The sequence below is a fragment of the Pleurodeles waltl genome, chromosome 8 (genome assembly GCF_031143425.1).
Source record: "Pleurodeles waltl isolate 20211129_DDA chromosome 8, aPleWal1.hap1.20221129, whole genome shotgun sequence".
NCBI classification, from domain to species: Eukaryota; Metazoa; Chordata; class Amphibia; order Caudata; family Salamandridae; genus Pleurodeles; species Pleurodeles waltl.
The window spans coordinates 1,379,693,882-1,379,720,171 of NC_090447.1; the positions used below are offsets into that span (position 1 = coordinate 1,379,693,882).

At 46.2% G+C, this 26,290-nt stretch overlaps 1 protein-coding gene across 1 annotated transcript in view; it reads left to right on the forward strand.

The window, feature by feature from the left end:
- The window catches only part of MAML2 (mastermind like transcriptional coactivator 2), a 496,815-nt gene that overhangs the window by 440,975 nt on the left and 29,550 nt on the right, over positions 1 to 26,290 (forward strand). Inside the window, exon 3 of the mRNA XM_069202396.1 lies at positions 26,063 to 26,260. Within this exon, the coding sequence (XP_069058497.1) occupies positions 26,063 to 26,260 (198 nt within the window). The remainder of the gene's footprint in view (positions 1 to 26,062; positions 26,261 to 26,290) is intronic.

The window sequence follows — 26,290 nt, forward strand, 5'->3', positions numbered from 1 at the left end:
TTCTTCGTTACACTTTTTAGGCCACACCCCATTGAGAGCTGGCCCCTCACCCCTTTTCACCCCACCTATAGTACTCACTAAAAATAAACATCATCTGCACTTCCTCAGTGGCACAGCTCACACATATCGTCTGGATTTATCTACGTTGCCAAGACAAGTAATTTTGCAATGCGTTAATATGAGCATACCTGTTCTAATTAGTGCATATGTTTAGGTTAAGCACATCTTTCATTGGTTATTCTTCTAAACGCTACTGAATTCCTGATACCAGTTAAAAAAACAAGGCCCTACAATCCATTTATGATTATTAGCAATAAGGTCATGTAAGCATTGGCCTGTTGATCCCTGACCAACCCAGTTTACTACTTTAATTAAAAACCATTTTAAAACTTTCTTTTTCAAGAAGACCTTCAGATTTGGTCAATAGACCCCCTTAAATCCAGGCAAGAGATCTGGGTCATCATTACGAGTGATCCTGTAACTGTGAGATTTGGGTCATTGTAAGAAACTAGGTTATTAGTTCCGGGGAGCAAGAGCCTCACTCAAGTAATGAACACAATCCTTGTCAGGTTGAAGCACAAAAGTCTTTAAATAAACTTGTGCTTAATCCTCTGGTTGCTTGGTACAAAAGCACTCGGGCTTAACTTAGAGGCATGTGAACAGTATTTATGCAGCATCCAAACAGTAATAAAGTGAAAACACAACAAAAGCAAAATTCCAAACAATTTTAGAAACATAGAGCAACTTTTAATAAATAATATTACCCCAAAATGACAAATATCCAATATGTAGAATTATGAATTTTCAACGTTTCAGGGGAAAGTAGCACCAAGAAGCACAAAGTACCACTCATGGTTATCTACTCATGCTTTATCAAGTCAAAGCCACAAGTTTAGGCTGATCGCGATGGAGCGTAGGTCAAATAGACCGAATATGGCGAATACACCGAATGCAGGCACTAGTTTTGTCCCGATGAAAAGTTTACCTTCTCACGTAGTTCAATTCCACGCGAGGAGCCAGACCTTTGAGTTGACAGGAGATGTAAGCAGGTTGCTGTTGGCGTGAAGAGGAAGTTGCCGCTGGAACCTGGAGTTGATGGGAGACGCAGGAGGTCATAGCTGATGTGAAGAGCAGGTCACCACAGGAGGTTAGCATTGGCGGGAGACGTGGGCAGTCGTTGCTGACACAAACAGCAGGTTGCCATTGGAGCTTCACATTGGCGGGCGACGCAGACGGTTGTGGTTGATGCAAAGAGCCCAGAATCCCAGAATTTTCACCTGGAGTTTAGTGAATTTAGTACCAAACGTTTTCAGATTGGAGGAGTACACACTGACATTAGCCAAGCATCCAAGACCTGGGGAGGCACCTCCAGGTGGTCAAGACTCACCCTAACATAGGCTAGCAGCTGGGTCCATTCAGGTGCAGTTGGTGCCGGTCAGCTAGGCAGTTGCAGAGAAAGCTTTTGTAAGCTTGTTGTGTCCCTGTAGCTTAAACAGGAGGTCAGCCAACTGACACTTGGAGTCAATTCCGGGATCCTGGGTTAAAGGCAAGCAGTTCCAGTCTTCCTTCTTCAGACAGCAGGGCAGTCCTTCTTCTGAATCTTCTTCCCGGGTCCAGGAGTGTCCTGATGAACAGTTCTGCAGGTGGCACTTAGTACTCAGTGCTAGCCTGTGTGTAGGGCATGCCCCCTTGGTTTAACCTTCCCCTTCTCTGGGTCTGTCACCAAAACATCTGGGGGGAAACAGGCCTAAGTGTGAGCTGCATTTGTCAGAGATAGGGTAGGTAGCTTCAGAAGACAGGAAGGGTGTTAGCTGAGCCCTCAGGCTACCCTTTGAATTTCAGGAAAGGCTGAGTACAAATGCTAGGTCTTCATCCTGCTCAGTAGAGGAACATCCTTCCTCGCATGAAAGGCCCTTTAGTCCCCTGTCTGGAAGGAGTACTCATCTAATCACAGGAGAGGCATTACAGTAATGTGACCCTGGACAATGGCAGAAAACCACATTTGGTTTAGGCAGAAAAATGGCAACTGCCATTTTTCAGAATACTGACTTAAAATCTGTCTTTATCCGTAAAGTGGATTTAAATTACAATTCAAATGAGTGGAAGATTTATTTCTCTATCTGATCCCAAACTGAAGTTATCACTTATTAAGTGTAATAATGTAACCCAATGTATGGGAGAGTTAGCCTTGCTACAGTGAAAAACGACTTCTGGAGTTTTTTCACTTCCAGGGCATGTAAACATAAGTACATGTGTGCTACATTTTAAATACCATGCACACTGCCCTATGAGCCTTTAGGGCCTACCTGGGTCCTGACAAAAGGTATATTTTGCTATGTCGACATGGTAATTTAAAACTACAATACAGGCTGCATTGGCACAGTGAGAACCGCAGCCCACTAGTATCATTTACTTTACAAGCCCTCGGTATGCGTAGTGCCATATACTAGGTACTGATAAGTAAATTAAATGGGCCAGTCAGGTGTATGCCAATTTTATATTGTTTGGAAGGGAGAGAACACAGACTTGACCACTGGCTAGCAGAAGTAAAGGGCACAGAGTTTTAAAAGCCAACGAAAACAGGTTCTGCAAAGGAAGGTGAAAATGTTGTTTAACCCTGCAGAAAGAGCCAGTTCTAACTGTCATCATTACAAGTGACCCGGTAACTGTGATATTTATCACACATGATAAAATCTGACTCAACTGAGTTGGAATTTATTGAGTGCATTAAATACCATCCAATTATAGGATTTGGGGAATAACATGCACAGTTTGTTGCTTACTGCACCTAACTCTGTAGTAAAATACCAGTTGCTTTTCCCTCGATAAATATCAACAGGTTTGACCTAGCAATATTTTAGCACAAAGCTTATAATTGCTATTTGTGCAGTAGCAGCAGTTACAGTATATGTTGCAGTGACCGGGCCACTACTGATAAGGGTCTTGGTGTTTGTCTCATTGCTCTGTTTTGTTGTTATCTTATGTGGTTTCCTTAGTTCTGTGCCACCTAGATTCCTCAGGTGCTGCATTGCCAGGGAGAGAACTGACTGTGGGCTCTAAACATCTCCGGATAAGATACTGAGGCCATCATTTTGAGTGGGCAGGGTTCATCGTGTAATAATTTCACCCCAGTGAAAAAAAAAACACCTGGAGTTTTTTTGCCAGCTGCAAAACTACTGGATAATTTTATGCGATTCTGCTCATTAATGAGGGATGAGTTCTTGCAACTGATTTGAAATGTTTTTCCCTTTTTGACCAATTTCCCCAGTGAAACGTTTATGCCAGGTATTTCCTGATGGAATTTGCATGGAGATAAATTATGAATGTGCGCATATAACATAAACCTTGATTATCAGGATTTTGTGCAAACGTCACAGTATTGCTGTCCCGCTCAAAATGATGGTATAAGAGCCTAATTCACAAAGTCCTGGTTACATATCAGGCCCTCAAAAAATGCACGCCTTCGATATACCACGAGTATCAACACGCAGGCCCTGTGTTCACGAATGGGATCAGGGTGCTGTGGGAGGGCCAGTCCAGGTGCGGCCCTGCCACATCTCACATGACTGATTATCAAGCACATGTCCAATACGTAATTATCTATTGGGTCCCATCTGAAATGTGGGTGGAATGTAGGAGGCCTGGTTATGGAAGCTGTAGTGGTAGCCACCCACACACACAGGTGTAGGAAGTGTACCACACTGCACGGGCCTTTAAGGCCTTGTCCACTGTATGATTTTTCCCTTCAAAAGTGGTAGAAATAAAATATGACACTGTGCTGGTGCTTGGAAATTCATGCAGGTGTCAGAAAATAGAAGGATTACAAATATATAATAATATGAGTTAATTGCACACATGCAATCCTGTTGCTTAAGTGCATTTGCATTGAACTTCTTTCTGAGCCTGTGCACACTTTTTACATCTGAAAATGTGTTTAGATTTAATGAATTGACCCCTTCACATATTCCTTTAGTGTTTGCACAGCACAGAAACTTTAGTACATGACCCAGATATATGTTCAATTTTTGTTTAAACAATGGAGTGTCCCATTTCCCCTGCTATAATGTTTGTCAGGAAAGCTTAAAAATTAAATATATTATTAGAAAATATTAATTTATATAGGTGTGGTTTAGATAGCATAACTAGGGCGCATTAAGAAGAGTGCCTGTCACATTGCAGAAGAGTGTATGTTCATTTGTTGTGCACGAACTGCACCCGTTCATGCTTTATTTGTTTTCATGAAATAACTAAAGATTCCGCTGCAAACCATGGTCTCTCTCCATGTGTGCAAATGTAACTTATCTCTAACTCCCTCTGCAAGAGATATACTTATGTTGCAACATTACAAGGTTATGAGCTAAACGTCTGTTACTGTATCGATATTATAAATGTGAAGAAGCAGTTCTTTGTTTTCTCATATTTTTACATTATTAAAATGTCGTTTTTTGTGCAACAAATTATGCGTTTAACAGTCAATGAAAATAATGTGCAAGCACTTGTTGTTTTTAAATTTATAAGTGGAATGGTGCTGTGCAAGTAACATTTTCAGAGCTGCTCATTCACGTAAAATCATGCTCTGAATTAGTGTGCTTTCTTTGTCCAGAACATTATGATAGATGTGTTCTTTGGGGAAGAGTCAATCCTTATGTGCATCCTAGGCTTTCAGACTTTTCTGCTTGTTGCTTTGAGAGGACTGGATGCGCAAGGTCCTTTTTGTATTTAGGCCTGTTTACTATTATTACTAATTATTTACTATTATTGGATTAATTACTGCATGTGCTGTGGCTCCTCAACTTCTAAGAGGGTCATAGCATTTTGTATTATTATGATTTGGTTTTATGCTAATTCCCTTGAATTTAATGACTTTTGTCTTCTGTAATGATACTGTTATTTGAATAAATCTACAAATACTGAGGACTGGAAAGGTCTTGTTGTGCTTGACGTAACATTAAAGTTCAGGATTTTCTCTTCCCTGACCATAGACACTCCTTAATTAATTAGGAGTAAAAAATGGACAATGCCTATAAATCTGGCATAAAAACATGACATTGAAAGGCATTACACCTATTTTTTCAAATACAAGGTCATAAACTCAGCAATCAATGATAACCCTGGATTAAAACATTGTATTCTGCAGATTCAGTCAAATTAAGTTGACTCGTTGTCCCATGGGAAGTTACAAGGGGCAGGATACTAAGGCAGTAAATTATCTCGCCTTATGAAACATATCCTTGTATTTGCACTTCCCAGAATTGTGCATCGTCTTAACAAAAGTCTACAACATTATTCTATATGACACTGGGTTACATGGGTGGTTACTTTATATGGGTGTGGGAGCTGTGCCCCTTCCATATGTTCTGCTTTCTGTTTTGTTTCAGTAAAAATGACCTGTCACTCTGACCCTCGCACTCTGCAAGGGTCAGCCAGCGTCAGAGAACTGTTTGACAGGCACATGCAGTAAAGAGATTGTGACAAGTTGCATATTATTCTGGGCTTGCCTTCTCCATCCCTCGCCTACGTCACCTCTAGGGACTGCAGGGCCACTCCCCTCCGTGACGTGAGCACCTTCACTGACTGAATGCAGCCTGGGCGCTTTAGATTTAAGCCCTGTGCTGCCAAAGGCTGTATGTCACTCAGCAAGGGTGCACCTTTTCGTCACTGGCTGAGGTGTGATCTAAGAGGGAAAAAGGTTAGGAGGGATGTCAGGAGGGCAAATCCCGGTGCATGTAACAAGCGTCATTGATGATGCCTGAAACAGATCAGTACGCTGGTGTTTGTCATGCGGGCCTGGATTTACTGGTCAAGATTCATAAAACCGTTCCTTGGGTGAGTAATGTAGTTGGTTCTCATATAAATAGCTCCAATCCCTTCAGGTCGATTTCATGTTATATAGAATTTAAAAAATAGAGTCCTCCTTTGGAAATGCCATGCTGGCTTTAATTCTGAGTGGCTGCGGCTGGTGGGGTCTTGCAACGAGGCCTCAGGGCAGTGAATGGTGTTCTGAACAAGTTGTTATTCTCATTCTCAGCCTTACACTTTACAAAGCACAGCGTCTGCTGTCCTTGGCCTGCTGCCTGCAACAGAAAGTGCTCATTTGTGATGCTAAATTATGTTATTCAGGAAATCAAGCTCAAAACATAACCCATAACAACTTTTGAATCAAGTTGATTTCCAGTCCTCCCTCTGAGAAACAGCCCCAAGTTTGCTTCCTTTTCTAGAGAATAAATAATCAGATTACTCCCGGGTTCTCCACTACAGCATTAATTAAAATAACAATGCACTTGTGCCAGTGGTTATATTAAAAAGAGAAAATAGGAAGAGTATCTATTGGAAAAAGTGTTGATACACAAGGGCCCTGGTATAGAACTGATTATTTGAACATCAGTGTGTGTCATGTTTTTCTGAAACAAACGACTGATTCGTGGTTTTGTGTCTGAAAAGCTAAAACAACGCAGTGTAACTTTCATGAAAGTGACGGGCTATCGTGCATTACGCTTTTTCTGAAAATCACCTGACATGTTGGTGGGAACACGTTCGGCAAAACTTCTGATGAAGTTTAATTCGGGGGTCCAGGCCTAAGCTTGACCATTGGTGGCAGCAGGGGCTGCCCCTCTGTAGTAACATAGGAGTGTCACCCCCTGCTCAGAGTCAGGCAGTGAAAAATAAAATGACAATAAAACAATTGTATTATCATTTTATTTATCAATGTCTCTCTGACAGCCATGGAATCTGGGGGGGAGGGATGGGGCAGCGGGGCTGGGCCATGTCAGGGAGGAGGAGTGGTGGGCACTGTACAGTGTGCATGTCGGTTTGGCCGGCTGTCTTAGGATGGCCAAACTGACATGCACACTTACATTTCTCCAACCCAACTGCGTTACACAGCTGGGTGGAGAAATGGCACTGGCTCCCTGTGCCTGAGTGAGCATCAGGCCAGCCAACTCAGGCCAATCCCGGTGCTGCTTTCATGCTTCGTACAGCATGAGAGCAGCGTCTGGATTGGGAACCTGTGCTTTTGTGGCCCAGTGACTGCCAGGAGAAGAGGAGCACTGAGGCAGTCAGCAGCGGGACCAGGAGTGGTAGGTAAGGGTTTTTTATTATTTTTACACCCCCAATACACTCCCCAACAGCCATTAGGCCAATTATTGAGCTTTTAATGTGACTTTCTCTTTCAGCTTGACTTTCTCTTTCAGCACTGGCTGACAAATTGCATCAGCCCATGCAGTTACTTCCCACAACATCATCAGAGTCTGACGGATGTCCTGCTGAAACTTCATGCTTTGTTTTACGCCTCACTCTACTGAGCCCCAAAGAATAAAGGGACGTTATAGTTAGGTGAAAATGTGAGTTAAAACATTTTGTTTTAAATTAACAAGACCACCGAAATTCACCAGTTATAATTATTTCAAGTAACTACAACTCTTGCCCTAAAGTAGTTATAACTCCTGCCCCCACGATGCACAGTGAAGGCATCAATGATGTCATTTCAGATGTTGCAGTGATGTTATCAATGATATCATGGAACTTGTCATGAGTCATGTAATATGTGAGGTAAGTAGCAGTGCATGGTGAGTGCGTGAGTTATCGTTACTTTAGGGCACAAGTTATAGTTACTTGAAAAAACTAACTCACGAATGTCAGTGTTTTTTTGTTTAAAAGAGTATGATCTAAGTGATATTTTCCCTTAACTATAACGTTCCTTTACCTTTGTTTTCCAGTGAATTTCTAAGGTTTTTTATTGCAAACTAAGATATTATTACAATTCCCAACTATAACATCACTTTTTCACAGGTTTCATTTTAAGAGGTTCTAATAGCAAATTTTTGCGATTCACTATTAGGAACTCGCAAACACCTATGTACTGATGTGTCCTTGACACATTTAGTGATTCCCAATGGGGTCACAATTGACCTACCTATTTAATATTCATGAGGTAGGTCGTAATTTGCAACCCATTGGAAACCGCTAAAAACACAGAGATGGTGGCCTGCTAGGGACAGCAGACCACCATGTCTGTGTTTGCTTTTATATAAAGCAGCATTTTTTTAAAATGCTGCCTATTTTCCTTAAAGAAAAATGGGATGCGTTTCATAAATAAAAATGAAACATTTCAGTTTCAATTTTTATGAGTTGGCAGTGGTCCGCGGAACCACTGACTGCCCTTAAAAAATGCTTTTGCAAGCATTCACAAAGGGGAAGGGGCTACCACCTCCTCTACAGGGTCGGTAAAATATGAATATTTGTGACTGCACTCCGGTTACAAACATTCATAGCAGTGCAATTCAGTATTAGGAAGGGGCGACCGAAACACGCCCCTTCCTAATAGCAAATCGCAAAAGCAAAATGCGAATCTGTAACAAGTTACCAAGTTGCATTTTGCCTTTGGTACATGGCAAAAAGTAGTTTCCAGTCGCCTGATACAACTGGCCCTTTAACCTTTGTTTTTCTTAGTGAAATTCTATGGGTTTTTTAACATGAAGTAAGATGTGTATCGCTGTGTGGGGTGTCGAGTTGGCAGGCCAGCTCCCCTCCTAACCATAATGCCACTTTAACCTTTCGTTTTATCAGTGAATTTCTATGTTTTTTTTAACCATAAAATAAGATGCCCCACACCTAACCTTTCCCAGGCACCGAGCTCCCCGCCAAGCATGGCTAGGCATAGGGTTGGGTGCACAACCCCCTCCTTTAGTCTTTTTTGTAGCCGAGCGCATCTACTGTGATCTTGCAGGGGGGCCAAGCCAGGTGTTGCAGTGGATCCACAGATCCCCTAAAGAGCAAAGAAAAATAAATTCAAATTTTGACTTTAACCCCAGGAGGTGTCCCTCTGGGACCCCCACCCCCTTCACAAGACACAGGGAGTGAGGGTACGCCAACCCTGCCCCATTATATGTTTTTAAAGAATTTTTGTAGGATTCAGGGACTGAGTTCTAAAATGGAAGCCACAACATTTTCTTCAGGTTTCAGCTAGCAAATGGTATCCTGCGCATGGCCCCTCAGATCTGTGGATCAACTGTGTTTAGTCGTTGTGAACCAATCAGAGCACTGCAGGATCTGTGTATCCTCCGTGGTGGAACCGCGTTGGATCTGTGGTGTGAAATATACAAATATTTTGAACCCTAATCTCTCAAAAACTACTGAACAGATTTACACCAAACCACAAAAAGCAATTTTTTTTAATCACGATCTATCTTTCTGCAAAATTTGGTGTAATTCCATTCAGCTATTTTTGCGGTATCCCTGTTTAATTTTCCTATGGAAAATGACTTGGGAAAAATGCATTTTGGGCCCCCTCCCCTTTTTCTCGTCTTCCTCTTGACAATCAACATAAGACTTTTTAGGAAGGAGCTGAGGTGGACTAGACTTTGTTCTGGAAAGTTTTATGAAGATTGGTCAAATAGTCCTTGTTAGAAATGGGGTCTTTGGTTGGTAGTCAGATTACCCCCTATCCAAGCAAGGATCATCACCCTAGTCAGGGTAAAGGAGAATCACACTCAGTTAACCCCCACTCATCCCCTTGGTAGCTTCGCACAAGCAGGCATGCTTAACTTCATAGATATTGTGTTAAGTATTTGTACAAACACACACAGTAATACAGTGAATCACTACAAAATGATACAACAAAGGTTTAGAAAAATAGTTATTATTTTATCTAAATAAACATGACCAAATACGATAAAAATCCACAATACACAGTTAAAAATAATGTAGCACCTAAAGCACAAAAATTGTGCCTAGCTTCACAAATGCTGCAAGTTGGTATTAAGCGGCGTCGTGACTGAGTTGTTTCCTACAATGCGACGGCAATGGCACCGTTTATGGAATCATTCCACCCCCAATACAGTACCTTAGCAAACAAGTAGAAAACAGGCCGGTGCACGGAGTCGGGGAGCGAGGCGTAGCTGGATCCAATGCGGCATCAGTTCCGGTGCTATGGGGCAGAAGGGCAGAGGCATCGCGCAGCGGCGCTGGGACCTTACTGAAGAGCGTTGGAGGTGAAGCGGCGTCGGTTGCGCAGTCAGTCCCTTGGTTCTGGCAGGTACGAAGTCTGGTGAAGTCACGATGTTGCGGGGTGACGGCTGCAGGCGCTGCGATGAGGTCAGATGTCACGGACGTCGGACTTGCGACACCCCAAGTCAGCGAAGTTGGGGGGATCAGCGGCTGCAGCGACGCGAAGCCCACAGGGTCGTCGGGGTGGTCGCACTTCTGGCTTTGGGGCAGGCGGCGTCGCAGTTCCGGGCAGCGGCGCCCTTTACAAAGTTACACAGCATCACCCGGCATCACTAGACAAGTTTTTCTCCAGAAGTTCACTTCTAGGGGCCCAGGAACTGGAATGGCACCCTCTGGCAAGCTAGAGTCCACAGCAGGCAGACTCAGAACTGGGTGGTGAAGCCTTTGCTGTCTCTGAGGCTTCAAAACAGGGAGCAAGGTCTAATCCAAGCCCTTGGAGATACCTCTCAAGCAGGAATGCAAAACAAAGTCCAGTCTCTTTCCCCTTGTACAGGCAGATGTAGCAACTGCGGGATAGCCCAACACAGCACAGTCACAGGCCAGTGCAGCACTTCTCTTCAGCTCCTCCGCTCCGTGGCAGAGGTTCCTCTTGAATCCTTAAAGTAATCTAATTTTCAGGGGGTTTGGGTCCAATACTTATACCCCTTTCTGCCTTTGACGAAGGCCTACTTCAAAGGAAAGTTTCTGTTGTTCACAAGATCCTACCTTGCCCAGGCTAGGTCCCAGACACACACCAGAGAGTTGGAGACTGCATTGTGAGAGGGCATGCACAGTCCATTCAGGTGTACGTGACCACCCCTCCCTCCACTCTAGCACAGATGGCTCATCAGGATATGCAGGCTACACCCCAGCTTCCTTTGTCTCACTGTCTAGAGGAGATTCACAAACAGCTCAACTGTCAAACTGACCGGGACAGGCAAGCCACAAACAGGCAGAGTCACAGAATCGTTTAAGCAAGAAAATGCCTACTTTCTAAAAGTGGCATTTTCAAACTAACAATCTAAAAACCAACTTCTCTAAAAGATGTATTTTTAAATTGTGAGTTCAGAGACCCCAAACTCCAGATTACTATCTACTCTCAAAGGGAACCTGCACTTTAAGTTATTTAAAGGCAGCCCCCATGTTAAACTATGAGAGAGATAGGCCTTGCAACAGTGAGGACTGACTTTAGCAGTATTTCACTGTTAGGACATGTAACACATATCAGTACATGTCCCACCTTTAACACACACTGCACCCTGTCCATGGGGCTACCTAGGGCCTACCTTAGGGGTGTCTTACATGTATAAAAAGGGAAGGTTTAGGCCTGGCAAGTGGGTATACGTGCCAAGTCGAATTGGTAGTTTAAAACTTCACACACAGACACTGCAGTGACAAGTCTGAGCCATGTTTTCAGGGCTATTAATGTGGGTGGCAGAACCAGTGCTGCAGGACCACTAATGGTATTTGATTTACAGGCCTTGGACACCTCTGGTGCACTCTACTAGGGACTTACTAGTAAATCAAATATGTCAATCATGGATAAACCAATCAACAATACAATTTACACAGAGAGCATATGCACTTTAGCACTGGTTAGCAGTGGTTAAGTGTCCAGAGTCCTAAAGCCAGTAAAATCATGTCAGAAAAAATAGGAGGAAGGAGGCAAAAAGTTTAGGGATGACCCTGCAGAAAGGGTCATGTCCAACAATCCTAAAGTTATAAGCAAAACAAAAATAGCTTTTTTGTATGGAAACACGGTCCTAACTTTTTTTTGTGTGTGTGTGTGTGTGCAACATGTAAAAATATAAATGTTAAAAACGCTCTGCAAATGTATTTGCATTTCAAATTGGAGGCTAAAAATGAAGTTGAAAGCCTTTGCTTGATTTGTGAGGCCAATGCAAGCACAGCAAACAGAATGTAGTAAGGATGATTGGTGGCCTCAATTGAACCATTACTTTCCTCTACCAAAAGAAAGCATGAATCAGAAGCAGAAAAGGTAACACAATATGCAAGATTCTAGCATATCAATTCATCTTTCAGAAATCAAACCACATTTTGTAAAGCTCCAAACTTCCCATTAAAATTAAAGTTTTGACTTTTGTATAAGTGTCTGTTTATTAAATAAATAGAATATTTCATAATTTATGTATTTGTTTAATGTATACATGTTGAGCTTTGCCCTCTCTATAGGGTCATCTACAAACTTTTTGTCTTAACTCTTCTGTTTTCCAAACCCGTTTTTTGTTGGAGGAGGATCAATTTTTTATTTTAACTTACGCATCATGTGGTAGCGCTCTGTCATTTACAGACAACACATTTTCTATTGAGGTGCCCACTAACTTTGCACGTAAGTGCTGTTTTAATTATAAAACGTACAGAGCACAAATGATAATGTGTGAAAACTGGATTTCTGGGAATATTTATCATTTGTGTATAACTAAGTGAAGTGTCTTGATTAATTTTGTTCCTATTAAAATCTATGTTTCCAGCACACTTCAGAATTACAAAAAATGCTTTATTTTTGCTTTTCCTAACTGCTGAATGAATACAGTTCATTTACAAGTATCTACATTTTGTTGTGTGCTGCAAATAAACAACATTTCACTTTCCTGTACTCCGGCAAGACTGTCACATAATTCACTTTAAAATGCCTCCTACTTTGCAATCTGAGAAATACAAGTAGACACCAACCCCATAAGCAGCACTTTGTCAGAAGACAAATAACCTATCATTTGAAGCACCAAATGTGAAAGATAAACATAGAAATGAAAGTCATCTTTATTCATTGCTCAGTTTTCTGCGACCCACCAAAAATCGACTGGTAACATCCAGTGAGTCATGACCCACCGTTTGGGAAACACTGCTAAAAAAACACTGAATTTAAAGGCATCTTTATTTATTGCTCGAATTTTGTGACCCACCAAAATTCGACTGGCGACATCCAGTGGGTCACAACCCACAGTTTGGGAAACACTGCTGTAATGAATTGCATTTTAAGACCTCTTTAATGGATACGTTGAATTTTAAGTCACAGTTCTAAACATGCTACTTTTTAAAAGTTGGCATTTTCTTGTCCTAACCCTTTGGTGCCTACAGCCTGTATCCTAGGTGTTGTTTCCACTTGGCCTTTGTGTATTCCTCCCAGACAGTATCACAAAGTGGGGACTGAATGTTGGCAGGATGGGCCATCATCAGTAAATGGGAGGGGTAGAACTGTCACCTACCACACTTGCACTTCAAATCCACTGCCCCAGCACACTTACAAAGAAATTCACACTGGTCTATTGGCACCCAAGGCCCCTTGGAATCCGGGCCAGGGAATGAAGAAAATTCCAGGACCAGATGTTGGGGAAGGGAGAGTCTAGAAGCTTCTCCTGCTTCAAAGGGAGCACCAGATATAAAAATAGGACCCTCAGACACACTTCAGTACACTACTGGACCTGTGAATACTGCAGAAGAAGGACTGCCCTTCTGCTAGAGGACTAACCTGCTGCCTGAGGCCTGTCCAGCTGTCTGAGAAGGAATTCTGAACCTTCTCCCTTTATCCCAGGCTTAGTGACTCCAAATGTAAGTTAACTGACCTCCTTTCCTGAACTACAGGAACACAAGAAATTCCAGAGGCCTCCCTGCAACTGGCCTGCTGCACTGGACCAGCCTGGACTTGCGAATGGACCTGCCTGAATCCTGCTGGCCTCTGTTGTAGTGAGTTCCTGATCCCCAAGTGGTGCCTCCCCGGGTCCTGGGCTCTTGGCTAGCATCAGAGAGAGCTCCTCCTGGCCTAACTGAAGGTTCCACCAAATCCGACGTGAAGTGACAAAAAGCCCTGCAAAGCCCTGCCACCAGCAGCAAGCTTCATCAGAACTGATGCAGAGCAACGTGAAGCCCTACAGAACCTCCCCACACAGCTGCAAGCTTCATCTGACGGATGCCGAGAGATGCAAAGCCCCACAAAAACCTTGTCGCTCAGCTGCCAGCCTCATCGGAATTGAGGCCAAGCAACACAGAGCCCCACAAAGACTTGCTTCACTACTGCCAGCTTCATCAGAAATGATAATGAGTGATGCAAAGCTCCATAAAGCTATACAGTACAGCTCATCAGAACCGGCACAGAGTGATGTAAAGCCCTGTAAAGCCTCGCCGCATAGCTTCATCGGAACCGATGCCATACCACGCAAAGCCACGGAAAGCCTAAAAAAGCAACGCTGTGCAGACCACACCCCAAGGGCATAATGTAGAATCCTCACTGGACCAAAGTTGGGCCCAGATTTAAGAGGGCCTAGCACCTCCTTGCACCACATTAGTGTCATTTTTTTAAACATTAATGTGGCCCAACAAGGCAAAAATCGCCACGCCAGATTTACAAAGTGGCACAATGCATGCATTGCGCCACTTTGTAACCCCTTGCGCCACATTATGCTTGCGACAGGCATAATGTATGCAAGGGGGTGTTCCCCAGGTAGGGGTGCTGAAAAAAATGTCACAAAGAAATCTAAAAGATTTCTTTACGCCATTTCTTCTGAATTTTTAACGTCTGCTCAGAGCAAGCGCAAAAAAAGGGCACACCATTGGTTACACTGGGCCTCTATGTACTGTTCAGGGTTTGCGACACAATTTTGGCACTAACCCTGAACAGTAAATTCTGATGCTATTGCCCCCTACCCTGCGCCATGGTGCGACATATTTTAAATACAGCACACACATGGTGGCGGTAAGGGGGGGCCATAAGGGGCCGCAAGGAAAGTTGTGCTGCACTGGGTGCAGCACCACTTTTCCTTAATCTGCCCCTTGGCTCTAGGCTCGGCCTGTGCTCCAGTGTGGTTGGCCTGAACTTGTGACTTTGGGCCTGATTTAGATCTTGACAGATCATAGGCTATAATGGGATTGTAATCCGGCGGACGGGACATCCTTCACATTTGTGACAGAGTAACCCCCCTCTGCCCCCCCGCCAGGATCTAAATCAGGACCTTTGTTCTAGTCCAGCGCAATCTCAGTTGGCGCTTTGCACCTTATTGTGCTAGTTTAATCTAAATCTTTAAAACTGCATGTCTCCAGTTCTACTGATTAGATTTGTGTCGTATTGGTGTCAAATCATTTATTACATTTTACTCTAATCTTCTAAATTGGTGTGGGATTTTTCTTGGTGTGTTTTCACTTTGCTACTGATTGTATGCTGCATAAATAATAAAAATGTTGCCTTTAAGTTAAGCATGACTCCTTTTTTTGCCAAGCTACCAGACAGTTAAGCACAGGTTAATTTAATGACTTGTGGTTCACCCTGACAAGGACTGTGGTTGTTGCTTGAGAAGGCTTTTCACACCCCCATTCCAAAAAAAAAACACTTTCCATGTTTTGTATATTGGTTGAGGTTCCAGTTGTAGAAATGTCTGGGCTTGCAGTAGTGATTCCATGGAGGTCCACAGACGCCAAAAGGTTAAGAACTGATTCTCTTGGGGAAGCAAATTTATCTTCATTAAATAATTGCAACTTGTTGGACCTGGCTTTTTGACAGGGACATCCCCAAACTTTTTGCCTCCTTCCTCCTATTTTTTCTGACCTGTTGTTGTTGGCTTTTGACCTCTGAGCACTTTACCACTGCTAACCAGTGCTAAAGTGCATATGCTCTCTGTGTAAATTGTACTATTGATTGGTTTATCCATGATTGACTATTTAATCTACCTGTAAGTCCCTATTAGAGTGCACTCCATGTGCCTAGGGCCTGTAGATTAAATGCTACTAGTGGGCCTGCAGCACTGGTTGTGCCACCCACCTCAGTAGCCCCTTAACCTTGTCTCAGGCCTGCCATTGCAAGGCCTGTGTGTGCAGTTTCACTGCCACTTCGACTTGGCATTTAAAAGTACTTGCCAAGCCTAGAACTCCCCTTTTTCAACATATAAGTCATCCCTAATGTGTGCCCTAGGTAACCCCTAGAGCAGGATGCTGTGTAGGTAAAAGGCAGGACATGTACCTGTGTAGTTATATGTCCTAGTAGTGTAAAACTCCTAAATTCGTTTTTACACTACTGTGAGGCCTGCTCCCTTCATAGGCTAACATTGGGGCTGCCCTCATACACTGTTGAAGTGGCAGCTGCTGATCTGAAAGGAGCAGGAAGGTCATATTTAGTATGGCCAGAATGGTAATATAAAGTCCTGCTGACTGGTGAAGTCGGATTTAATATTACTATTCTAGAAATGCCACTTTTAGAAAGTGAGCATTTCTTTGCACTAAAAACTTGTTGTGCCCTTCAATCCACGTCTGGCTAGGTTTAGTTGACAGCTCCTTGTGCATTCACTCAGACACACCCCAAACACAGGGTACTCAGCCTCACTTGCATACATCGGCATTTTGAATGGGTCTTCCTGGGCTGGGAGGGTGGAGGGCCTGCCCTCACACAAAGGACTGCCACACCCCCTACTGGGACTCTGGCAGACAGGATAGAGCTGAAAGGGAACTTGGTGCATTTCTTAGAGACTCTTTGAAATCACCCCCACTTCAAAGGCACAACTTAGTATAAAACAGGGCCTCTGCCCTACCTCATCAGACACTTGCTGGAGAAGAAACCGGAACCAGAAACTACATCCTGCCAAGAAGAACTGCCTGGCTGCTCAAAGGACTCACCTGTCTGCTTTCTACAAAGGACTGCTGTCTTGCTGTTGCCCTGCTGCCTTGCTGAACTCTTGTCTGGCTGTGAAAGTGCTCTCCAAGGGCTTGGATAGAGCTTGCCTCCTGTTCCTTGAAGTCTCAGGACCAAAAAGACTTCTTCCTTTCACTTGGACGCTCCGTGCGCCGAAACTTTCGACGCACAGCTTGTTTCGCGGCGAGAAAAACGCCGCACACCGACGCTGATCGACGCGACGCCCTCGGGGCGATCGAGACTTCGACGCACAACCTCGCAAGGACAAAGCCGCTCGACTTTCCAGGAGAAATCGACGCGACACCCACCGTGAGTGCGAAACTTTGACGCACGGCCTCGCAAGGACAACGCCGCCCGACTTCCAAGGAGAAATCGACGCGACGCCTGCCGTGAGACCAAACTTTCGACGCACGGCCTCGCAAGGACAACGCCGCCCGACTTCCAAGGTGAAATCGACGCGACGCTTACCGTGAGATCGAAACTTCGACGCACAGCCCCGCAGAACGACGCGCAGCCGGAAAACAAGCAGGAGAATCCACGCACAGACCCGGGACATCTGGTAATCCCCGCGATCCACAAAAAGAGACTGTCTGCGCGCCGGAAAACGACGCCCGACTTCCCCGCGTGGAAAAGACCGACGCAAGTCTGTGTGTGCTGAGGAGAAATCGACGCACACACCCCTTTTTCCACGCATCTCTTCTCCTGTGGCCCTCTGAGGAGATTTTCCACCAGAAACCAGGTACTTTGTGCTTGAAAGACACTGTATTGCATTCTAAAGACTTAAGACACTCTATATCACTTCCCTGTGATATTTCTACAATTTTCCATTGCAACTTTATTCTTTTTGACCTACAATTATCCTGATAAATATTATATATTTTTCTAAACACTGTGTGGTGTATTTTTGTGGTGCTATATGGTGGTATTGTATGATTTATTGCACAAATACTTTACACATTGCCTTCTAAGTTAAGCCTGACTGCTCGTGCCAAGCTACCGGAGGGTGAGCACAGGCTGATTTTGGATTGTGTGTGACTTACCCTGACTAGAGTGAGGGTTCTTGCTTGGACAGAGGGCAACCTAACTGCCAACCAAAAACCCCATTTCTAACATTGGTGATCAGCGGTGAGGATAGGACTTGTGTTTGTGCAGTGACATACAGTAGCTAAGTATTTCACTACCTACCCACAGTTGAAGGTCAACTTGATGTTTCATCTTTTTTGGCTTTGTGTTCTCTGATGTCCTCCTGGATATACTAGTGATATTTTGGACTTTGGATTTTGGTTTTTGCGGATAAGATCTTATCAGAATGGGATTGCTTACCAACTCATGCTTTGTTCGTACTGACCACCTCACTAAGGCTGACCTAAGGAAGCTTTGCAGACAATGGGGCCTTCCTGTAGCAAGGAGATCTACTAAAGCGGAGATGCTCCATCACTACATAGTCTGGGGGGAGGAAAGATGGGCAGAGAGAGAGGCAGCAAGAAACCAAATGACTAAGTACCCCTCAGATGAGGAGGAAGACTACTCAGATGAGGAGGAGGGCTACTCAGAGTTGGACAGTGACCCAGAAATAGATGAATGGCTCCGAAGTCAAAGGCGACAGGAGCAACAATTAGAGGAGTATCTTGCAGGGGTTGAGGCAAAAAGACTTTTAGCCCTGGAAAAAGAAAAGATTGCAGCTCAAGAGCTGAGCTGTAAAAAGCTGAAACTGGAGGCCGGAAGGGCTGAGTCCAGTTCAGATGGTGGCAGCAAAAATCTTGCATCTAGTACTGCTGAAGAAGGGCACAAGCCCAGAGATGTGGTACCCAACTTGAAGAAGAGAGTTGACACACCCCAGGCGGTTCAAGGGTATGAGGTAGTTCCCGTTATGCACAGGGTCCCTGAGAAGGATTGGGGAACTGGCACAGGGAGTCATATTCCTACTGGGGGGAGGGACACTTTACTGACTCTAGCAGAGAGTGACAGAGAAAAGGGTTCCCCCCTGGTGGACGTCCTGGATATAGAGTGTAGAGACATCCCAGAAGAGTTTGGGTTGAGTATCAGGGACAGACAGAAACTGTCTCACCAGTCTCAAGAGGGTGATGTAGAGTGCTTTTCCAAGGCTGAGTTACTAGGTGGTTGGGTGAAGGGTACTGTGGTTAATACATGTGAAGGGCAGAGTGATGTAATTGCTGGAGAGCATATGTCTGGTCCTTATTTTCCAGAGCTACGCCAACACCAGGTGGAGTGTGAGTTCTCTGACCCCAGGGAACTTACAGTGGAGGCAGACTTTTGGGTGAGTACCAGAGAGTCTGAAGAGGCATTTGGGGGTGCTCCTGAAGGGAGTGGTCTAGGTGGTTCCCGACCAAGTGAGGTGGGAGAGGATTGTAGTGTCCCAGGTAGGTCTCAGAGCCTAACCTGTACCGTAGGGCCACCTTTTGAGGGAAGCCCCGCAGTGTCAGAAGAACTTGGGGGGATGACTGTAGACAGCATCCCAACAGTTCTGGTGTCTGGCAGTACCACTCCTAGCGAGGGGGTGCAGAAGTCCAGACATAGGGTTGAGAGGGGGTGGCAGACCCCAGTGGAGGATCTTGAAAGTCAGGGGTCAGCTCTGAGAGCAGAGCCCCCCAGGAATGACCCAGGTGAGACCGTTTCTGGTTTGGGGGAAACCCAGACTCTGTCGGATGGGCAGAGGTCGGGAGACCTGCGCCAACCAGACTCTTGTGTGGCCCTTGGGGACGGCGTGTCCCTTGTGGGGGGTGAGAGTGCCCCCCAGGAAGTCCTGGCATGCCAGGCAAAGATTCAACCTCAGGGTGGTGACTCTGGGTTGGATAACCGGGCTCAGAGGTTAAACTCTGACCTGGTGGGGGGTAGGTGTGCCCCCCAGAAAGTCCTGGAATGCCAGGCAACGGCTCAACCTCAGGGTGGTGACTCTGGGTTGGCTTACCAGGTGAAGAGGTCAAACTCTGACCTGGTGGGGGGTAGGTGTGCCCCCCAGAAAGTCCTGGCGTGCCAGGCAGTTGTCCAACCTCAGGGTGTCGACTCTGGGTTGGATGGCCAGGTTCAGAGGTCAAACTCTGACCTGGTGGGAGGTAGGTGTGCCTCCCAGAAAGTCCTGGGGTGCCAGGCAATTGCCCAACCTCAGGGTGGTGACTCTGGGTTGGCTAACCCGGTTCAGAGGTCAAACTCTGACCTGGTGGGGGGTAGGTGTGCCCCCCAGAAAGTCCTGGTATACCAGGCAATGGTTCAACCTCAGGGTGGTGACCCTGGGTTGGAGAACCAGGCTCAGAGGTTAAACTCTGACCTGGCGGGAGGTAGGTGTGCCTCCCTGAAAGTCCTGGCCTGCCAGGCAATGGTTCAACCTCAGGGTGGTGACTCTGGGTTGGATATCCAGGTTCAGAGGTTAACCTCTGACCTGGTGGGGGGTAGGTGTGCCCCCCAGAAAGCCCTGGTGTACCAGGCAGTTGTCCAACCTCAGGATGGTGACCCTAGGTTGGAAAACCAGGTTCAGAGGTTAAACTCTGACCTGGTGGAGGGTCAGTGTGCCCTCCAGGAAGTCCTGGCGTGCCAGGCGATTGTTCTACTTCAGGGTGGTAACTCTGAGTTGAATGGCCCAGTTCAGAGGTTAAACTCTGACCTGGTGGAGGGTCAGTGTGCCCTCCAGAAAGTCCTGGCGTGCCAGGCAATTGTTCAACCTCAGAGTGCTGACTCTGGGTTGGATACCCAGGTTCAGAGGTTAAACTCTGACCTGGTGGGAGGTAGGTGTGCCTCCCAAGAAGCCCTGCTGTGCCAGGCAATTGTCCAACCTCAGGGTGTTGACTCTGGGTTGGATGACCAGGTTCAGAGGTTAAACTCTGACCTGGTGGGGGGTAGGTGTGCCCCCCAGAAAGTCCTGGCGTGCCAGGCAATTGCCCAACCTCAGGGTGGTGACCCTGGGTTGGGGAACCAGGCTCAGAGGTTAAACTCTGACCTGGTGGGAGGTAGGTGTGCCTCCCAGAAAGTCCTGGTGCGCCAGGCAACGGTTCAACTTCAGGGTGGTGACTCTGAGTTGAATGGTCAGGTGCAGGGGTTAAACTCTGACCTGGTGGAGGGTCAGTGTGCCCTCCAGGAAGTCCTGGTGTGCCAGGCAATTGTTCAACTTCAGGGTGGTGACTCTGAGTTGAATGGTCAGGTGCAGAGGTTAAACTCTGACCTGGTGGAGGGTCAGTGTGCCCTCCAGGAAGTCCTGGCGTGCCAGGCAATTGTTCAACTTCAGGGTGGTGACTCTGAGTTGAATGAGCAGGTGCAGAGGTTAAACTCTGACCTGGTGGGGGGTAGGTGTGCCTCCCAGGAAGTCCTGGTTTGCCAGGCGGTGATCCAGTCTGAGGGTACAGACCCTGGGCTGGAAGACCAGGTTCAGGGTGTCCCCCCGGACCTGGAGGGAGGGGCTACTGATAACAGTGCCCCTACCATGTTGTCTTCTGAGGAGGCCACTCCTAGTTGGAGGGTGCTGGACCCCAGAAGGGAGGGCAGGGGGAGGGAAGCCTCACCCCGGGCCCTAGTCCAACCTGAAGGTACAGACCCCAGGTTGGAGGGCCAGTGGCAGGTTAACAGCCCTGCACTGGTGGAGGAATGGTACAGGGCGACTTCTGTAAGCCCCCTGGCCATGTTGGACTCTGGGGGTACCGCTCCAGGAGGGAGGGTACAAAGCCCCAGAGGGGAGGACCAGGTTCAGGCTGTCATCCCTGACCTGGTGGAAGGGAGAGTGGTTAAAGGGTGCCCAGCACCTGGGGCTACCGCCCCCCACTCTCCACAGCCACAGTGGTTGGAGAGCTTTGAGAGGCCTGGGGCCTGGCTCTCATCCCTGGCAGCTGTCAGTAATCACTGTGGCTTGCTGTCCGGGTGGACAGAGTTATCCCTGGGGAGAGGACAAGTGTCCCACCCCGGGGATAGAATGGGCAACACCACTGTGTTGGTCATGGGGGTACTATCCTGCCCCTGGGATACATCTGTGAGCAAAGTAAGGTTAGGTGCTGCACAGATGGGATCCGCAGGAAAGGAGAAAGGTCCCCCATGGATGGGCTTAGTGGGCCCTGAGAGTATGGACAGAGGGATCCAATTGGAGTCAGGAAGGCGAAGAACTGGAGCATGCCCCTGCTGTTGTGGGCCTGGGTCCTTGTTCTGTCGCCTCAAACAGGGAAGTACATCAGGATAGTGATTGTTCTCCCCTGGCTTTAGGCTGGTGGGGGGTCATGTTGGACCTGGCTTTTTGACAGGGACATCCCCAAACTTTTTGCCTCCTTCCTCCTATTTTTTCTGACCTGTTGTTGTTGGCTTTTGACCTCTGAGCACTTTACCACTGCTAACCAGTGCTAAAGTGCATATGCTCTCTGTGTAAATTGTACTATTGATTGGTTTATCCATGATTGACTATTTAATCTACCTGTAAGTCCCTATTAGAGTGCACTCCATGTGCCTAGGGCCTGTAGATTAAATGCTACTAGTGGGCCTGCAGCACTGGTTGTGCCACCCACCTCAGTAGCCCCTTAACCTTGTCTCAGGCCTGCCATTGCAAGGCCTGTGTGTGCAGTTTCACTGCCACTTCGACTTGGCATTTAAAAGTACTTGCCAAGCCTAGAACTCCCCTTTTTCTACATATAAGTCATCCCTAATGTGTGCCCTAGGTAACCCCTAGAGCAGGATGCTGTGTAGGTAAAAGGCAGGACATGTACCTGTGTAGTTATATGTCCTAGTAGTGTAAAACTCCTAAATTCGTTTTTACACTACTGTGAGGCCTGCTCCCTTCATAGGCTAACATTGGGGCTGCCCTCATACACTGTTGAAGTGGCAGCTGCTGATCTGAAAGGAGCAGGAAGGTCATATTTAGTATGGCCAGAATGGTAATATAAAGTCCTGCTGACTGGTGAAGTCGGATTTAATATTACTATTCTAGAAATGCCACTTTTAGAAAGTGAGCATTTCTTTGCACTAAAAACTTGTTGTGCCCTTCAATCCACGTCTGGCTAGGTTTAGTTGACAGCTCCTTGTGCATTCACTCAGACACACCCCAAACACAGGGTACTCAGCCTCACTTGCATACATCGGCATTTTGAATGGGTCTTCCTGGGCTGGGAGGGTGGAGGGCCTGCCCTCACACAAAGGACTGCCACACCCCCTACTGGGACTCTGGCAGACAGGATAGAGCTGAAAGGGAACTTGGTGCATTTCTTAGAGACTCTTTGAAATCACCCCCACTTCAAAGGCACAACTTAGTATAAAACAGGGCCTCTGCCCTACCTCATCAGACACTTGCTGGAGAAGAAACCGGAACCAGAAACTACATCCTGCCAAGAAGAACTGCCTGGCTGCTCAAAGGACTCACCTGTCTGCTTTCTACAAAGGACTGCTGTCTTGCTGTTGCCCTGCTGCCTTGCTGAACTCTTGTCTGGCTGTGAAAGTGCTCTCCAAGGGCTTGGATAGAGCTTGCCTCCTGTTCCTTGAAGTCTCAGGACCAAAAAGACTTCTTCCTTTCACTTGGACGCTCCGTGCGCCGAAACTTTCGACGCACAGCTTGTTTCGCGGCGAGAAAAACGCCGCACACCGACGCTGATCGACGCGACGCCCTCGGGGCGATCGAGACTTCGACGCACAACCTCGCAAGGACAAAGCCGCTCGACTTTCCAGGAGAAATCGACGCGACACCCACCGTGAGTGCGAAACTTTGACGCACGGCCTCGCAAGGACAACGCCGCCCGACTTCCAAGGAGAAATCGACGCGACGCCTGCCGTGAGACCAAACTTTCGACGCACGGCCTCGCAAGGACAACGCCGCCCGACTTCCAAGGTGAAATCGACGCGACGCTTACCGTGAGATCGAAACTTCGACGCGCAGCCCCGCAGAACGACGCGCAGCCGGAAAACAAGCAGGAGAATCCACGCACAGACCCGGGACATCTGGTAATCCCCGCGATCCACAAAAAGAGACTGTCTGCGCGCCGGAAAACGACGCCCGACTTCCCCGCGTGGAAAAGACCGACGCAAGTCTGTGTGTGCTGAGGAGAAATCGACGCACACACCCCTTTTTCCACGCATCTCTTCTCCTGTGGCCCTCTGAGGAGATTTTCCACCAGAAACCAGGTACTTTGTGCTTGAAAGACACTGTATTGCATTCTAAAGACTTAAGACACTCTATATCACTTCCCTGTGATATTTCTACAATTTTCCATTGCAACTTTATTCTTTTTGACCTACAATTATCCTGATAAATATTATATATTTTTCTAAACACTGTGTGGTGTATTTTTGTGGTGCTATATGGTGGTATTGTATGATTTATTGCACAAATACTTTACACATTGCCTTCTAAGTTAAGCCTGACTGCTCGTGCCAAGCTACCGGAGGGTGAGCACAGGCTGATTTTGGATTGTGTGTGACTTACCCTGACTAGAGTGAGGGTTCTTGCTTGGACAGAGGGCAACCTAACTGCCAACCAAAAACCCCATTTCTAACACAACTGTTCCAGTTTTAACACAGATATAAACACATACTCCGTTTGTTTCTCTTTCGGGGTTATCATTTCAAGGATGATGGCAGAAGAAACCTATTGCTGACTGTCTTCTGTTGCCTTTTTCTGCTAAATTGAAATTTTATGTCGTTTGGGAGTTTCATAATTCACTAAGGGCCAGATGTAGCAAGCAGTTTTGCCTATTCTGTGTCTATGGGAAAATGTGTTTGTACATATGGCCCTAAATGTCTAATGTTATTGTCTCGCATTTGTAACACAGGATATGTTAGCACACTGAATTTCCAAACTTCTAATTCCAGAATCGCTCTGTTCTTCGACTACTGCGCAGCAAACCCGTTATGTACATTTGAAATGGTAGTACACTGCTTTTCAACGTTGCTATTCACAGATATACTGTGTATTTTTGTTTTTGCATAGCTATGTGTTTTGCACATTTATATTTTTAAAATGTGGATTTGAGTAGAAGAGGAATAATCAGTAACTTTTGTTCCAGTTGCTAACAATAATTGAGGGCAGGCCGGACAAACGTCTTGGGTTTGCTGCAGCGTTGATTTTGACCTGTCTGTCCTCTACAGTGCAGCCAGCAGGCTGCACATTTTGCTGCAATTAAGTCTAAGTTTAGTTTTTTTCAAGAATTGTTCAAAAATCGTATTGGTCACAGGTGTGAGGAGAGCGTGAAGTAAAATCAGCCCTAGACAAAGTTTTAATACCGGCCTCATATAGTGATCCCAACAAGTGAGCTAAGAAGCAAGTCCTACCAGCCCCAAGGATTGATGGTTACGGCCAGTGATCTACCCTGTGACTTTTTGGCTGTTAATATTAGCCTAAAATATTAATTTTATGGTACATTTCCACAGTGCTTAATTTGTAAATAAAAATGTGCCGGTGCCCAAAGCCCTCCTTTTAAATACGCAGGTGCTACAATTAAATGTGCGCACAGGGAATACTGAAGCAGCGTAATCCTGAAGCCATCTCGGGCCTCTTCAATCTCTATAAAGCCACTCCCTGCCCCTTCAGCTCACCCCTGCAGCTTTCTGCTTTCTCCCGTTGTGACGCTTTTTCGTTTTTCCCTTCACCCGCCTTTCCCATATGTCTCTTTTGCTCGCAACAAATGCTTGAGGCAGAAGAATAAGCTCCGACCCTCAAAAATAAGGGCCGGTGCCAAGCACCGGCTACAACTAGCACAAATTAAGCACTGCTTTTCCACCCACATATTAGCACACAAATGCGTAGGTTTTTACAGGCCGTTCAGTAGAAGAACGAATGAAATATTCAAATACATGTGTGTCTCCCTGGGGCCTGCTTCCGGGGTTGGGTGGGACTGGGATTCCTCCGCCCAAGCGCACCCAACCATGGAAGGAGCCTCTGCCGCCCAGACCACCCTAGGAGGCCTGTTCCCTGTATCAGGTTTGGTAAGCACAACCCTGGTCTGCCAGCTTGGCATTGTGTACAATGCCACTTTCTTTGGGTCGTTTGGTACGGTAGCGTGAGACAGACTTATAATATTTGTTACATTACACCCAGTGCTTTAAATGGAAAAATAGAAGTGCAGGTACTCTGTACCAGAGTACCTTCTTGTTTCTGAGAAGTGCCGGTACTCTCCAATTAAAAGTATTGCGGTTTTCTTGAGATGTGCCGGTACTCTCCCTCTCAAAATAAAAAAGTGCCGGTACTCAGTACCGGAGAGTACCGGCCCATTTAAAGCACTGATTACACCTCATACTTATCTCTGTCATTTCGGAGTGATATACTTGGCAGGTGTCCAGAACTAATTTAATGGTGCTCGGTTTACTCGCCTCAGGGGATGAAACCTTTGCCATGATTCGAACTTGTGACCTGCAGATGACCGCATGTTTGAGCGGCGAGCGCTTGACTCAATGGGACATTCTACTGTGTTTAGCTTCGATGCAACTGGTCACGTGGGGCCCGCGCTGACAGACCCTTTGCTTCTTCCTCAGGACCAGCACTCCGCAGTAGGCCAGGGCGCAGGCTCGAGCCCCGGGCCCAACGCCTGCCCCGCCCCAAACCCCGGCAGCGGCTTCCTGAGCAGCTCCCAGCAGTCTCACGTAATAATGGAAAAGAAGCAGGCCCTGCAGCGGCAAATGATGGAGCAGAAACAGCAACTTCTTCTGCAGCAGCAGCTCCTGGCAGATGTGGTAATGCGCCCGTGGGATTTTTTATTTATT